At 39.5% G+C, this 15491-nt stretch overlaps 1 protein-coding gene across 2 annotated transcripts; it reads right to left on the reverse strand.

Moving 5' to 3' along the window:
- Window positions 1–2135: 2135 nt before the first annotated feature.
- agtrap (angiotensin II receptor-associated protein) lies at window positions 2136–14269 on the reverse strand. 2 transcript variants are annotated; one of them, XM_020629329.3, is made up of 5 exons: window positions 14121–14266; window positions 12898–12932; window positions 12607–12715; window positions 9814–10024; window positions 2136–4586 (listed from the first exon to the last, which is right to left on the reverse strand). In XM_020629329.3, the coding sequence occupies exons 1-5, from the start codon at window positions 14145–14147 to the stop codon at window positions 4459–4461; spliced, it is 510 nt and encodes a 169-aa protein (XP_020484985.1). In that variant the 5' UTR covers window positions 14148–14266; the 3' UTR covers window positions 2136–4458. The 2 variants fall into 2 exon arrangements, with proteins under 2 accessions (XP_020484985.1, XP_065810709.1); XM_065954637.1 differs by lacking the exon at window positions 2136–4586 and adding an exon at window positions 6260–7039 and having other exon boundaries at window positions 14121–14269.
- Window positions 14270–15491: the final 1222 nt, after the last annotated feature.

The following is a 15491-nucleotide window of genomic DNA, read 5'->3' on the forward strand; positions in this document are numbered from 1 at the left end:
AAGGTCACTCATTAACGATGACCTGTGGGACGCTTTCTCTCAAGACAAGTCTGAAATAAATAGTTTTTCAGTATGATCTTTTTCGATGTTTTAGGACCGATTTGGCAAACAGCCTTGAACATTTTCCAGAGTTAAAAGAACCAGATACATAAATTTCATCAAGGACAATGTTGGTGCATATTTTTTTTTTTTTTTTTTGGGGGGGGGGGGGGCAAATTAGGCAGCAGATAAATTTGATTCATTCTGTATGTTTTGGTTTTGCACAATCTGTGCAGTGTCTGATTCTTTTACTTTTAATTGACAGTCTTTGGCTGACATTCCTATTGGCTGACCTACAGTGTGGCAGACAACCAATATTCAGTAGATGTGAATTAATCAATGCAAAACTGATGCAGTAGCATTTAAAGTCTTCTCTTTGTTGTGGTGTTTGGTTGTCTCCACTTGAGAAAAAGAAGATAGTTCCTTATTTTCTGTTAAGATGTGATGTAATTATGTATAGGCAAGGCAAAAACAGAATGCATTTTCTCTGTGTGGCTGTGGGAAATATGCACAGTGGAGTGCCAAATAATGGGCGCAGAGCAGGAAGATAAATGTGTTGTCTGGCTGGATAAATAAAAGCAGGGCAGTGAGGAAATCTCTGAGAGGAGGAGGGAGGCGAGAGTAAACAGAGAAAGAAGAAATGCAAGAGAGAGGAATCTGAAACCTCACATGGACGAGACTGAAGGGTCGGCCTCAATGTGCTTCTTATTTCAGTGCATATGGTTCATTTGTTAAAACCAAATTTGAAGAAGTTTTACATAATTGTTCTCTAACAAATATATATTTTAGGGTTTTCACAGGACGTGTAGGTAGACAGAAAATGTCGGGAGAGAGAGTAGAGGTGTCAGGAATACTAAAATACAATATGATAATAGTTGAACCTGAGCTGCATGCCTCTCCACATATGGCGCCTGCTTCCCCAACTGAGCCCAACCAGCGCCCAAGTTGGGCCCTTTCAACCCTTTTTCATCAGAGGCAACCTTTACATTAAAAAACAGCCTTAAAACAACAAATTCAAGATAATATTAGAAAGCCAAAGAAAAATGAGACAATTACGTCTACTTTTATAAGAAAAACTAATGAAAAAGGGGGAAGAGAAATTAAGGCAAATATACCGTTTTTTTCTTGCAACTTTAATTTTCATCTTTCTCAAACAATCTTAATGTAGCAACACCTTGATTTTGTAAGACGTAGTAACAGTCATTTAAAGTCCTTAACTTGAGCCTCTCACATCTATTCATTCCCAATGAAGAGACAGGTGTGTTTCCAGACAGGCTGGTCGTAGTAAAGTAAAAGTAAAGAATATTGTCTGAGTATTTAGATTCTGACGTTGGACTAGTTTTTAAAGAATTAAGCTAAAAAAAATTAAATACAATTTTCCAACTTTTCCACTTGAGGTGGGCTGCAAAGCGAGTCAATCCCCCATTAGGGCAACTTTTTTAAATGTGTATTTGTACACTATCTTTCAAAATACAAATGTGTTATCTTTCATTTCATTTTTGGTACACACTGTAAAGAGCATGTTTTTTTATAACTCATCTGTTGTTGATTTTAATTAAGCGTTATCCAAGAGTTATTCATAAATGTGTAGAATTAGAGGCGGGGCCAAGATGACTGATAGGTGGACATGCTTTAGCAGTTTCCCAGGAGGCTTAGCTCCACCTGGACTGACAAAAAGTTAGGGAAAGACAGCATTTCCAAGATGGCGACCACCATCGTTTGGCTTCAAAAAGCTTCTTCAGAAACCAGAGTGTGACGTCACTGACACTACGTCCATGTCTTATACAGCCTGTGATTAAAACTTTAAAAAGTTCCAGGTTGCCTACAATTTGGAAATAACAGTTTTATTATTTGATTACCAAATATGAAAGTTAAACTACATGAGGTATGTAGGAGAATAATTTCCCTCCTTTATGATCTATACGAGTAAAAGACGCATTCATACTGCAGCTGTGACCAACACGGTTAACACATCCTGGTTTTTTTCTCCTGCAGGATATCACGATTTGATTTCAAAACAGGAACTCATAACCTGAAACACTTTCAAAAGAGAAATTACTTTAAAAAAAAACAAATGACACAATCAGAGAGAAAAATCAACCCTGCAGCCACTCTGACCGCTTTCATCAAGTGCACACTTTATATTCAGGATTCAGGGAGTACAAATGTGACACAGTGAAGGCATTTCAGGAGCTACATGTACTGTTAACGTTTCAATAATGAAATCACTCTATAGTATGTGTTATTTGGCATCACAGTGTTTTTATACAGCAGGAACAAAGAGGCTGCACAGCATGTGGACTGAAATGTACTTTCTGGAAGTTTAACTTCACAAAAACAAATTCAGTAAGTCTAGAGGTCGCCTACTTACAGAAAAATGATGATAAATATTAAAATAAATTGTTTTGAATAGAGAAAGAAACGTGTTTTTAAGCATATCAGTGTAATAATAATCATATTAAGGTTTTATATTTGAACACTTTTAAGGTTTATTTCATAATAACAGACGTCATTGTACTCTTAATATGTGCATAAACAAACTTTTAGAAAAATGAACAGAAGCTAGCGGGTTTTTTCTTGCTCAGTTATGAGGGGAAAAATGCTTTTAACCTCAGTTTGGTATTCATTTCTTGAAGGTCTTGACTTCACATCGTGTTGTAAAAGTACAAAAGCAGGAAGTAGATCTCTAAGGCACGGCGTTTATTGTCATTATTTGTGATTTCAGGCTCTCGTAGGAGAGAAAGCATCCAGTGTTTTAAGTGCTGCTGTGTCTTAAAGCTAACTGGAGCAACATAACAAGGTGAATTTCATTGTAAACAGATCATAAAGAGTACCAGACATTAATCTTAAAGGGATAGTTCAGATTTTTTTTTTTTTTTTTAAAGGTGAGGATGTAGCTGAGGTGTCACAGACGCTAGTCCATGTTCTGCTGTGGATATTTAGCTTGACATGTTTGGGTAAAATCAGCCAACCCATTCAGAAAAATGAATATAACTAAGTAGACACTTCTTTTCTGGGCGCTGGATAGCCCCTCGTCGCAGCGGGTGTGGGTTCAAATCCGACCTTTGCCTTTTGCTGCACGTCTTCACCTGCTCTCTCCTCCCAGTGTCTATTGTCACTCTTCAGCTTTCCTCTCCATAAACCGGCAAAATATTCTATATTTCTAAAAACGTGTACACTTATTTTTTGCACTTAATATTTCTACAGCTTTATCTCTCTCATCTGGGACTTTGTTTTTAACCACATGACAACTCTGTTTCCCTACACAGGCAGCTCACAGTATCGAATCAGCTGCTCATGTTCACTTTAATGAAGAGACAAAAAACTAAGACTGACCCGAAGAGAGAGAGAGAGAGAGAGAGAGAGAGAGAGAGAAAGAGAGAGAGAGAGAGAGAGAGAGAGAGAGAAACTTCTGGGGGTTGTTTGGTTTGTTGTTTCTTTTTGTAAGCGCTCGCTTTCCATAAGTTTTGGTTCAGTCGTGCTATTTAGCAGGATGCTAGCTGAAGCATTCCTCGTTTGATTTTCATATTAATCAGGAGTTAATGATAAGTACAGACATGGAGTTGTCTCAGTGTTGCATGAGGAGTGTTGACGTTTATATTCAGAGGAGAGAGTGACGGCACAGTGAGTCCATTATCACTGAACAGATTTCTTTGTAATCTACAAGATGACCGGACAACTCTCTGTTTTAACAACGCTAAAGAACACAAGCATGCACTGTCTTTAAAATTCAAAGCAGAATCTCAATTTTTCTTACTTAGCTTGTTATCACACTTTCTGACCCGTTAAAAAAAAAAAGGCTCTATGATGCAACATCGTGCACACCATGCTTAGAAATGCCAAACTGATACAAAGTTAGTGTGAGAAAATGTAGCATACTTTAACTAATCTGAAATCTTTTGAAGAGTGGAAGCAAAAGTATGTTTTGAAGCAGACTCGGTCCACATACAGCTTGCACTATTTCATCCTCTTAAACTATGTGTAGAAAATCACCTCATACGACCTCTTTAAAAAAATCAGAACTATCCCTTTAATGTGTACCACGGTTAGAAAACTGACTCACTGGGGGAAAGTAAACTGATGAACACATTCATCACTCTCTACTAAAAATAGTCGGCAGACACAACAGTAACACAGCATGGGAGTGTGTGGGGGGGGGGGGTTCCTCTGTATTTATTCAGCAGCAATGTGCCAGCTCAGCAAAAAAAATGTTCTGACCTTTGACGGGAGAATTTAATTGGGTTACTACTCTGCATTTTATTCAAACACACCAATCATACATGTATCAAATTCTGTTTTCTGCAGACCCCCCCTCCCCCCCCCCGTACAAAATATAAATACTTATGTGAAGTGTAAACGAAGAGCTGCACTGCTGCATAAGAGGGCGGAGAGGGAAATGCTGCATTGTTGCTGCTCCTCTCAGTACGAGCGAGCTGCTGCTGTTTTGACCTCCTGCTGCTGGTTGAAGGGGTTCGCCGGGGCGGAAGACTCCTCCTGTTGGTCGATGGACTGGTAGGCGTCTCTGTTTCGAGTTACTGAAGGGAAACCTGCAGAGAGAAGCCCACAAAGTCTTCAACACACAAAGACCCCCGCCATGACTCTGTATTATTAATATTCATAATAATCATATGAACACTCTTCATCTACTAATAATCAGAGATTTTTAAAGCTGTGTGCATACAAACCATTCTTTAACACTATTCCTTTTCTTGGTTTTTAAAGGATTGCTATGGTGGCTGGCAAGGGCAGACACACTGCAACAGCACAAAAGATTTCCATTAGGACTGCAAATGGAGACACAATGCCATTTCCAAAACAAACACAACAACAAAAGTGCTGACGGAAGCTGCAAGAAAATACACTGACAGCAAATAGAAGGCAAATACTTTATAGGACTTCAGTATTGTTTTTTGTATTTGCAGTGTGATTGCTGTTAATGTATTTGTTTGCACGTTACTGTTGTTCGTTATGTGTTTTTTTAACTTTTTGAAATTGCAGCCTGGTTTTTTCCTTGTTGCAATGTTTTGTCTCTTGACAGCCATCATAGTCTACACTCAGGTCCTGATTCACAAAAAGGATTGCGTTGCCTTTCGGCACCAGTCCAAAAGACACCGTCTAATTCCAAGTACACATGTAAAGGGTTAAATGTACCCCTGACTGCGCCACAGAGCAAACACTGTCTTTGTGCATGCATTCAAATGAGCCATTTGTTGTAGTAATTTAGGGAAAAGTTGGACCATTTCTGTGCAAATCTGCCTTACTGAAAAAATGTCTAATTTACAAACACAGAGGAGAAAGTTCAGTACAGAATTGAGAAGACATCTAAAGACAGGTCTACACTGTACTGACCAGATTTCTTTAAGGTAGTATGACAACATTTTTTGAATTTGGGCCAAATTTCAGACCATTGTGTGTCGTTAGTTGTTCAGTGTACGGGGACCCCTTCCCCCGGACACGGCAGCCAATCACAACCTAATCAGCTGCTCCTGACTGCTCGGATGATTTTCTGGCATGTTCGAAATTTTGGTCGTACGACTAAAAACATAAAGCTACATAAAGATAAAGCCGGTATCACACGCCTCCCCCCCTCCCCCTTCTTGATTTGTAGGTGAGGGAGAAGTGACATTAACGTCTAATAATAGTTGCTTTGAGCGCAGATACAAAAACACACACTGACACCACGCTGAACTACATTGGTTTTGCAAAACAGGCGCTGTTGACTAAAGCCCTTATCACGCTGCACTTTGTGTATCAGACTTTGAGACGGAGCATAACGGGAGCAAATTTTGCAAATTTTTTTTTTTTTTAAGATTTTCCACAGCCACAATCGATTCTTTGTGAATCAGGTTCTCAATCCTTCTCACACTCAGATTCCCAACACAGCTAAAGTTTTTTTTAAAAATCTTAAATTGATTGAATTTGTTCCTCATCTCGACAGACACACTGTCGGAAACAGTTCCTCCCATTTCATCATTTTTTTACATCCTCGACCGTCTGATTAGCAGGAGCAGAACAACAACATCAATAATCTGTGAACTAGAGTTTGAACAATCTTCTCACGTGAGCAGCACCTTTTAATCTGGGATTATTTGGAGTAGCACACACTCTGTGCCAATGTTAATATGCTTAATAATTAATTCTATAAAGACTATTTACTGACGTAATCCATCTGAAAAGTTTTAAAGGACCCCCCCCCCCCCATCTCTGACATGGCCAGAATAGTAATAACATGTTTTTCTTGAAGTTCAAAGGAGCGCTCACTCTTACCTCTGCATGGCCCCGAGTCCTTTTTCTGTGACAAACATGCACCACATAATGATGATTTATCAAAGGTTTGTGTTCATTCTACTAAACTCAAATGTGATTTATTTAAAATTTAACTTTATTTAAAAGCATAGAGTCACAGTCATACTTCCCTAAAAGAGCTGCAGCTTATTCAGAAACACTTAGAAACAGGTCACAGTCATTGCTATTAAAAGTCTACGTTATGTCGAGCGTAATTAGGCAGATATGAGAATGTGCAGCATCATGATGCAGCTCTGCTTGAAATATGCAGACAGAATACAAAAACACAAATGAGGTGTCTGGAGAGAAGACAGAATATAAATAATACATACAGAAGCAAACTCTCAGAAACATACAAACACATATAAAACAACAGAGGTGAACACAAAAATCATGATCTGACAAACACAATCAGGCAGGTAGGAGACGATAAGGAGGGCTGATTGAGGCGAGAATAAACAGTTGAAAAAACAAATAGAAAAAAAGAGAAACATCAAGAACTGAGATTACATTTGGGAAAGAAATAAAAGAGGGAAAAAGTTTGAATTTTGCCCTGCAGCCTGAGTTGTGTGGCAGGGGATGGAAGAGGATGATTGGAGGAAAGAAATGGTGAAAGAAGAAGAAGAAGAAGCCGGGGGTGTTCAAAAGCGGCGGCCAATAAAAGCACTGTCAGCACTATCCGTGGTGCATCGACTGTCCACAGAGGTCTCAAAGTCTGAGAGGTCAGAGTCAGCCGGGGAGGTGAGAACAGAAACAAAAAAAGGAGAGGCAAATGGTGAAATCAGAACAGGAAAAAACACAAGACAACAAAAGTAAAAAACATGGCAGAGTGACAGCGAAGAAGACTTAGAGGTCAGAAATGATGACAAGCAAAAAAAAAAAGAATAGGAGCATGAAGGTTTTTTATAGTCTGTAACACATGAGGATTACAAATTAACAGCTAGATCTCATTGCAAGGAATTAACTTACTAGCTTGCCAAACCACGCCCTCCCTTAGTTACCGTTGCTATTCCTGTTGAACTGCACATTCTAAATCCAAACTCACTATATAAATAATTTCAGTCACTACTCACTCACACATTGTGCGCCATCAGTGACATCATTGTTGTCGCACATACACCCATACAGTGTTTACCCATGAGGACAATAACTTTCAGACCTTTTTCATGTTTTATACCAGTCTGTAAATGTGTTAATTTCTTTTTCTTTTTTGGCTGGGTGTGTAGGCCTATGTGACTTTTAAGGCTCTTGCAGCCAGCCTCAAGCAGAGGCCCTACTCACACTGCTCCTTCATGTACAAAAATCCAAACCCTGACAGGCGTGCATGCTGCCACGTTAACCAGCTGAATGATGATTGGACAAAAATTCAGGGGAGGTAATTTAATGTTCTCCCTGCTCGCTCTCTCTCTCGTATGAAAGCAACATTAAAATGACACAAAATACAGAAAAGCAGAATGATTTGAACAAGCATGAGACAGCCGCCAATCACAACGCAGGGATCCTTTTTATGCCTGAATCAACAATTCACGCCTATATGCACCTGATTGCCTGGTTTCCCAGAGTGCTTTGCACAGCGGGAGACCTTTTTAATGCTGGCTATGCAATCAGACAGAAATTAAAAGCAAACATTGTCTGAAACGAACATTAGCTACGTTCATCAGTCACTACACAGCCAATCAGAGTGAACCTGCTGTGTGTGTGTGTGTGTGTGTGTGTGTGTGTGTGTGTGTGTGTGTGTGTGTGTGTGAGGAGATTCATCAATATTCAATTATCCTCCAAACAGACAAACCAAGAGACGCACTTTGTCAGGAGATTGTCACAATGCAGGAGAGATTTCATTACTCTCCCAGTGTGTCGTTTAATAACTTGACTGTTTTATCTGAGGACGTTACACTTCATAAAAAACGAGATCCAGACTTCTTGATTTAAGTCATTTGTTGTTTTTTTAATGACACTATCCCTGTAAGGAATCCCTTTTGCATTTCTGCACAATAAATGATAAATACAGCTGCTGCTTCTCAGAGATGATGCCATGAATAACATGTTTAAGTATTTAAGAGGTCCAGCAGATGTCGCAGCTTACTGAGATTTCTGATGGAAAAGCTCTCAGATAGTCCAAAAATCAATGGACACACACACACACACACTTTAATCATGAGCTTCTCCTGACTGCTCAGTGGAAGAAGTGTACTTATCATTTGTTTGCTCACACAAGCCGAGAGCTGTATCAACAGTCAACAACTCGCAAAACTACTGAATCTGTGCACGCCGCCTCTGCTGCTTTCACATTAATCCTGTGACGTTTTCAATCACGGTGCATTGTACGTTTCCCAGCCTGCTTTGGAGTTCAATTTGTTCCTCCCTGCTGCAGTGGAAAACGGTGTCTCTTAAATGTTATAAACAACTCGTGAAGAAATCATTTCCGGGCTGCAGCACAAGATATTTTTTTGCCGCATCTGAAACATCTTGTGACTCTGACTTATTAGTTTGACTGTGGAATCGTCTGCCGCTGCTTTAACGCAGAGGCCTCCCAGTTTGTGTTGCACTTGGCTGGACTTTCATGACCAACTGCATTAAACAACACAGGGAGGAGCTCAAAGCCCGGCTGGACACACTCACACACATCACACCATGCAGCCTGCTTTGGTCACACTCGGGGTGAGGGGGTTGTATATTTGTGGGGAGTGGAAAACCTCAGAGTACAGATATTAGACTGCACTTTTAGTAAGAGGTGTATTTGCACAAAGAAACCTTGTTTTGTTGTATTTTTTGTGTGCAACATCTGCCTCTCTTACACCTTACTGAATTGTGGAAGACATTTCTATGTTTGCGCGACAATATACTCCTCTTTATGTATTTTTTAAGACTGAATCTAGTCAGTAGTGGCTCTACTTTCTAACCAGAACTCCCTTTAAAAGGGGTCATATTATGAAAAATCCCCTGCTACAGTGTTTTTGAAAATATATTTGGGTAACCTGAGTCTCTACTGACCCACAAAATGTGAAATAAACCCATCCAGTCGTTTGTTTGTGGTCTGCATAAGTCTTACAACACAGAGACAAATGCTCCGTTTCAAATTTGCTCTCCTTGTGATGTCACAGTGGGATTCTGGTTTAAAAAAAAAATCCCCTCCCCTCCCCTCCCCTGGTATCTCCACCCATGGACTCCACCTCCAGCCTTTTGATAATTAATTCAGCCTACACCCCGTTATATTTCCTGAAACCTCATACAGCCTGCATTTGTTTTGTTGTATTTTGTTGAAACTGTCTGAAATGAGACGCCTGGTTAGGTGTAGTTTATGACCTTAGGTTGTAGTAGTTTAGTTTCAAGGTGACACATCATCTTCTGTGTGAAACAGCTTTGTATCGACGGTCACTGGGCCACAGATGTGTGCATCCCATCCAGGGAAAGTTTCATGTTCTAATTATTTCCCCTTCTAAACGATAAATCTATGATCACTCCCAAAACTCTTCATGCTGCTGTACTCACCAAAGTTAACGTTGTAATCGCCTCCACGCTCGCGGTACATTTGGTAGACGAAGAAGCAGGACACGGGTTTGATCAGCAGGCTGAGGATCGCCATGCCAGCGCTGAAGCGAAACACGTTGTTCCCCCGGTCTAACGACAGGTCATTGGTCGGGTAATAGATGCTGAAATGGATGATGTCGGTCAATATCGAGGCAAGCATCCCCATCAGGAACTGAAGGAGATAAACAGAGAGAGGTGTGTTAGATGAGAAGAGAGTGTCAGGCTCTTCAACCTACATTGTATTTTTGTTTTTCTTGAATATTTGAAGTCTGACATTACTAACCCCATCGTGATTTTTTTATCTCATGGCCATCTACAACCAAACAGTTCTGGGGACTTTTTTAACCATCCACTAAAGAGTCCCTTGAGAACTAAACACCCTGGGGACTTTTCTGTGTTTTCATTCACACCGCCATGTTAAATGCTCTGAAGCAGGAGCTAAACAGGTTCCTCTAAACGGGGTTCTAGGAACATTAATAGTTCTTCCTGCATGATATGAATTGTTTTGGTGTCAATAATGAGAGGACGTTTCAAACCAAACTCAAACTCAAAATATCTGAGTGAAAGAAATATCTCCAGTGTCTCCATTACATTATTTAAGTTTTTCTCGAGTACGTCTTCATATTCACACAAATTTCCCCACACACAGTACACTAGAGGGAAAGTAACACCAGTGAAATATGAAGGCAGCGTAGAAGAACAGACACTTTCTCTGTTGCCTTTAACATGTTGGACAGGCAAATCCATATTTTGCCAGAAACAAAGAGAAAATGTGGGTTAAATATTTGATGAGTTTACAAAGAGAAATCACTTCAGACTCATGAGATTGAGCAAAGCCTGGAGTCAATGCTCAAATATAGATATATATACAGTAGAATATACGGCACATGAGGAAGCAGGTATAACTCACAGATCGGATTTTTTTTACTCCATCTTGGAGTCCTTTCTGACGGACCCGTGGTGAGAGGGGCTCCCCTGTGCTTTCTGACCGATGGCTACGTCTGTCAGAATCCATAACTGTCAAAAGTGTCTTTAGAAATCACTCTGGGCAGGAGGTTTCTTACTCAAGGTGTTTCTTCCTGACCCTTAGCTGTCACGTATTTGTTCTGACAGCCTGAAGCCATTTTTCACAAAGATAGCCTAAAACGTGGAACTGAAGGGAACTGTCGTTGTTGCACATACCTGTTCTTGATATCTTCATGTCGGACATACTTGATTTCAGGTTAAATTGAGGCTTTTCCTCCATTTAAAAACATGTCTGACTTATTTACTGACACTTTCATTCGAGTTGTGTTTGAGTTAAAAAATTAAATACAGTAGCCTATAGTGGTTGGTGAACGCGCCACATGTGTGGAGGCTGTAGTTGTCCAAGCCGATGTCGGCCAGGGTTTCAATCTGACCTATGGCTCCCTTCCCCACTCTCTCTCTCCCTGATTTCTGACTCTATCCACTCTCCTATCGCTACATTAAAGGCGGAAAAAGCCTAAAAATAAATCTAAAAAAATACATTTGAAATAGCCTACCAACATATTTTGTTTTTCTTGTTTAAAATGATTTAAAATCCATCATGTGACTTGATGCATTGAGTTCTGCAATTCTTTTTGGAATTATTCTTACAAATACACAAAATATTTCCACTTCCAGCTCAGTCACACACAGTCGTGCATCAAACCTGATTTCAGCACACCACAGACTGCAAAGCTGGTAGCTGCTGGGATAGAGGACTGGACACACCTTGCATTAAATCAAAGCAATCTTGCAGTGAAAGGTTCCAGTAGCTGATCTGGTTTGACTGGCGCAGTTTTGATTGGGCCAATTAGGGCGACACCTTCCAGGAACACAGCACCAATAGTCAGCCTTAATATCTACATTCAAACTGACCGACTGGATTTTCTGAGTAAGAACCTTTGGACTTTCCTAAGAAAACTGAGTGAGGCCTGAATTAGTCCAAAAACTTCCAGTGGCATAAATCTTAATGAGGTGCGGACTCTTAGCAGAGCTGAGAGGCTTCAGCAGGGTTCAAAACTTTACTGACCACTCAAGAACCTTTGTATAAACCAGTTAAGTCTGTAGGGACTTGAGTTGGGCACAATAGGGTCTCTGGTTCAAGTCAACTTCAAGAAACCACTGATTAGGACTTATTAGCGGACTCGTGGACCAATTTTTTATTTATTTTTTTGGCCATAGCAATTGTTTTCAATCAGTTCAATTTATTCTGGTTGCTGCTTTAGTGACTATCAGATGTACACCATCGTCACTATGCATTATGAAATACTTTGATTTTGTTAAATATTGTTTAAAACTTCCACTAAACATTTGGACGGCGGACTCACTAGCCATGGTGGAACAGTTAGGAGCCATTGCTTGTTACCACAGAAACCACAGAGTTCAGAGGGGTCGTTGGGTTTCCATCCTGTTGGAGCTTAAAATAACTCAGTTTTAATTTCTGCCAAATCAAACGAGGCTAACCTAAAAGCAGCACTAACATGGCCAGAGTGGCCTGAAACACCTTTTGTGTGACTGCTGCTATTAGCTAATACACTGTGAACGCTGCTGTTACTGTACTCCGTGCTGAATTAAGAGAAGGCTATCTTTCTCAAAGGGATGCTCACAGATTGTCCCAGATTCCTCAGACAAATAGGTTAGCACGGATACGCATTGCTGTGCCTATAGTTAGACTCCTGTACGTGTCACATGATGTTAAGATTACAGCCAGTGTGAAGGAATCGAGGCACACACACAAAAAAAACTCACCATGAGCACGGCATCAATCGAGTCCCTCTGTGCAATGGCCCAAACCCCGATTGCTAAAACACTGAAGTTCCCCCATGAATAAGAGTAGGGCAGCCACGCCATGCAACCCCTGCAGGATAAAAAAAAAAAAGAGAAAAATTATACAAGACAGCGTCGCATCTCAGTATGAGACGAGCAGGTTCAAAAGTAGGCATGAATCAAGACTCTGAGTCTCTGTGTGATGATGTGTTTGTGCAAGAAGAGGAGAGAAATTCCTCAGGTTTGTGAAGAAAAACACTGTGCAGGACTCACCATATCGTAAGCAGCCAATGTACCAGCACTATGGCCTGGAAAATAGAGAGAAAGGAGAAGCCTTTAAAAAAAGTTTAAAGAATATATGAAATATTTTCCAGAATGTAACCCTGGGACATCAGAAAATGTATCTACAAATTTTAAGACAGGTTACAGATAGTTCATCAATCAAACTCCAAACAGTCAAGGCTCCAACATCTGAATATTTTACATTTTCACTAAACTAAACCTCTCTGTGTTAAAGATGTCGTTTGGACATTATGAGGCGTAAACTCTGATCTTGACAAGAGCACACTCCAATATTTTTTCTGGCATTCAACAAAGGAAACCGTTCATTCATGCATTAGCAACTTAGTAAATACAATAATTGAAAATCAGGGAGAATTTGTGATAAGAGACGTTGCCAGTTCATTTGAGATCAGATGACAGAAACTCCAGAGCGAAATGGAAAACATGTGATGAGCTTGCATCAGATGCAACATGTGAAGCTGCACCAGGTTGTCTGATTTCAAGGCTCCAGCGACTTCTCATCTGACTTCTCATTAAAGTTATGAACCAGAAATGATTCACTGTGTAGGTTCTCCTTAAGCAACTTCTACACTTCCTTCATTTTTATGTTCTAACTTCTCACATCGCATGTTGAGAGGGAAAAGTTTCTGAGCTTTGAAATGAAGTTGCTCAACCTGCATTGGAGCCATTTCAGCCTCAAAGAAAAAGACAAAGGCTTCTTTTATTGTCATGGTTCTCCATTTTTAAAAGTTTTGGTGTGCCATCCAGGCATCAACACACTGATGTGTGCACATACAGAAAAGTTACTTCCTTGTTTATACATTTTATTTCCTTATCAAGCATTGCATGAACTTTTCCAACAGCTCTTGTTTGGTTTGAAAGTTATACATTAAGAATCTTGTTTGTAGGTGATTTCATCACTATGTTTGCTTTCTAACATCCACAAAGGGATAAATACTCTTTCTATAGGGCTGTTGCTTAGCAATGAAAACATAACTTTCAATTCACTGATCTTAAATTAACTTTTGTTGAGGGGAATTCTCTTAAATACCTTCTAAAATCCACTGATATGTCGCTAGTGAGCTGATCTGTCACAAGCAGAAAGAGGTAGTTGCAAAACAGAAGAACTACCATTGAAAGCTGAGGTACAAGTTTACAACAGTCTTTGGTTAAAAACACTTCAAACTCTTAAAACATGTAAAACGTTAACTTACCTTTAGATTTATGGCAGGAATTTCCATAATATTTAATGGAAGTTTGGTTGGAGCAGCTCTACTAGTTGTTGAGGGGGGCTACATGAAAGAGAAGTGCAGGTTTTTACACAAACTTCTGGTGGAAACTCCTCCTTCCCTCAGCTCAGCCTGCAAACAAAAACCATGTGACAGCAGCCTGACTGCTTCCCATGTGACTGCCACCCTCCTCCTCCACCTCCTCTTCCTGCTGCTCTGTTCTGGCCTTCAGTGTCTTAAGAGGGAAGAGACCACATGAGAAATAACATTGGTCACAGTTTTTTTTTCAGCTGTAAATGATCAGATCTGCGACATGTTTGTTTTAATGTTTTACAATTAAAAATGAAACTACCTGCTCAGTTTCTCAGTTGGGCTAACAGATATCAAAATGTATTTTGAAGCTACAAAGATTCACAAGGGCTCAGTTTGACTTCTTCAACTTGTCAGGGGAACTAATCGATTTTGCACGCAACAAATCACATGTCAATAGCAGTGGCATGATTTGAAAAGGCTTAAGTAAGCGTTTGACTCAGGAACCAGTGTGTGAAATTGAAGATTTGTACAGTGGTTTGTGTTTTTATCAGAATCCCTTTCTAATCCATGCAGCCAATCTTTCATCAATTAATTTTAATATTTTGCAGACTGTAAAAATGTCAGAAACATTACCTAGTAAAAATATGAATCAAAATGTTTTAATTTAAGTGAGAAAATCAATGAAACAGTTAACGGCTTGTAAAAAGAGCTGCCTTCAAGCTAAATGCTAATGCTAATGTACGATGCTAACATGCTCAGAGAATGGAAATGCAAACATGATGAGTATCATGAGTTCACTGTCATAGTATGTTAGTATGTTTACAGTTTCTTATTAGGCTAATTAGCAAGGCTAAAATATTTATTTTATTAGAAAGGAGCTGTTAAATAAATGGATATTCTCAGACCTAGTATATAAAACTATAGCTCTGCAAATATTCTCTGGGTGGTACAACACTTGCGCTACTTGTGGAGCAGCAAATATAAAAGAACAACAAACCTCTTATCTCTTAAGCAGTAGGATAAATATTTGTTTCTCAAAGACCATCCCTTGACCTCGCCATAGTGGATAGAAACAGAAAAAATATCAAGAAATAAGAAATTAAGGATGGAAGGAAGATAATTAAAAGATTTTCATTTTAAGATAAGAGTGCTAATAACTCCAAGGCTGCTTTTACAGACAGCTTTGAGCTAAATGCTAATATCATATAATCATATAATATTGTTATTATAAGCTAAAGTAATTAGCAATGTTAGTTGGCAAAGGAAACACAGTTAATGCCTTTAAACATGGAGCGAAATTAAGACATGGTTAGCAGCTGGGTT

Source organism: Labrus bergylta, chromosome 5 (assembly GCF_963930695.1).
Source record: "Labrus bergylta chromosome 5, fLabBer1.1, whole genome shotgun sequence".
NCBI classification, from domain to species: Eukaryota; Metazoa; Chordata; class Actinopteri; order Labriformes; family Labridae; genus Labrus; species Labrus bergylta.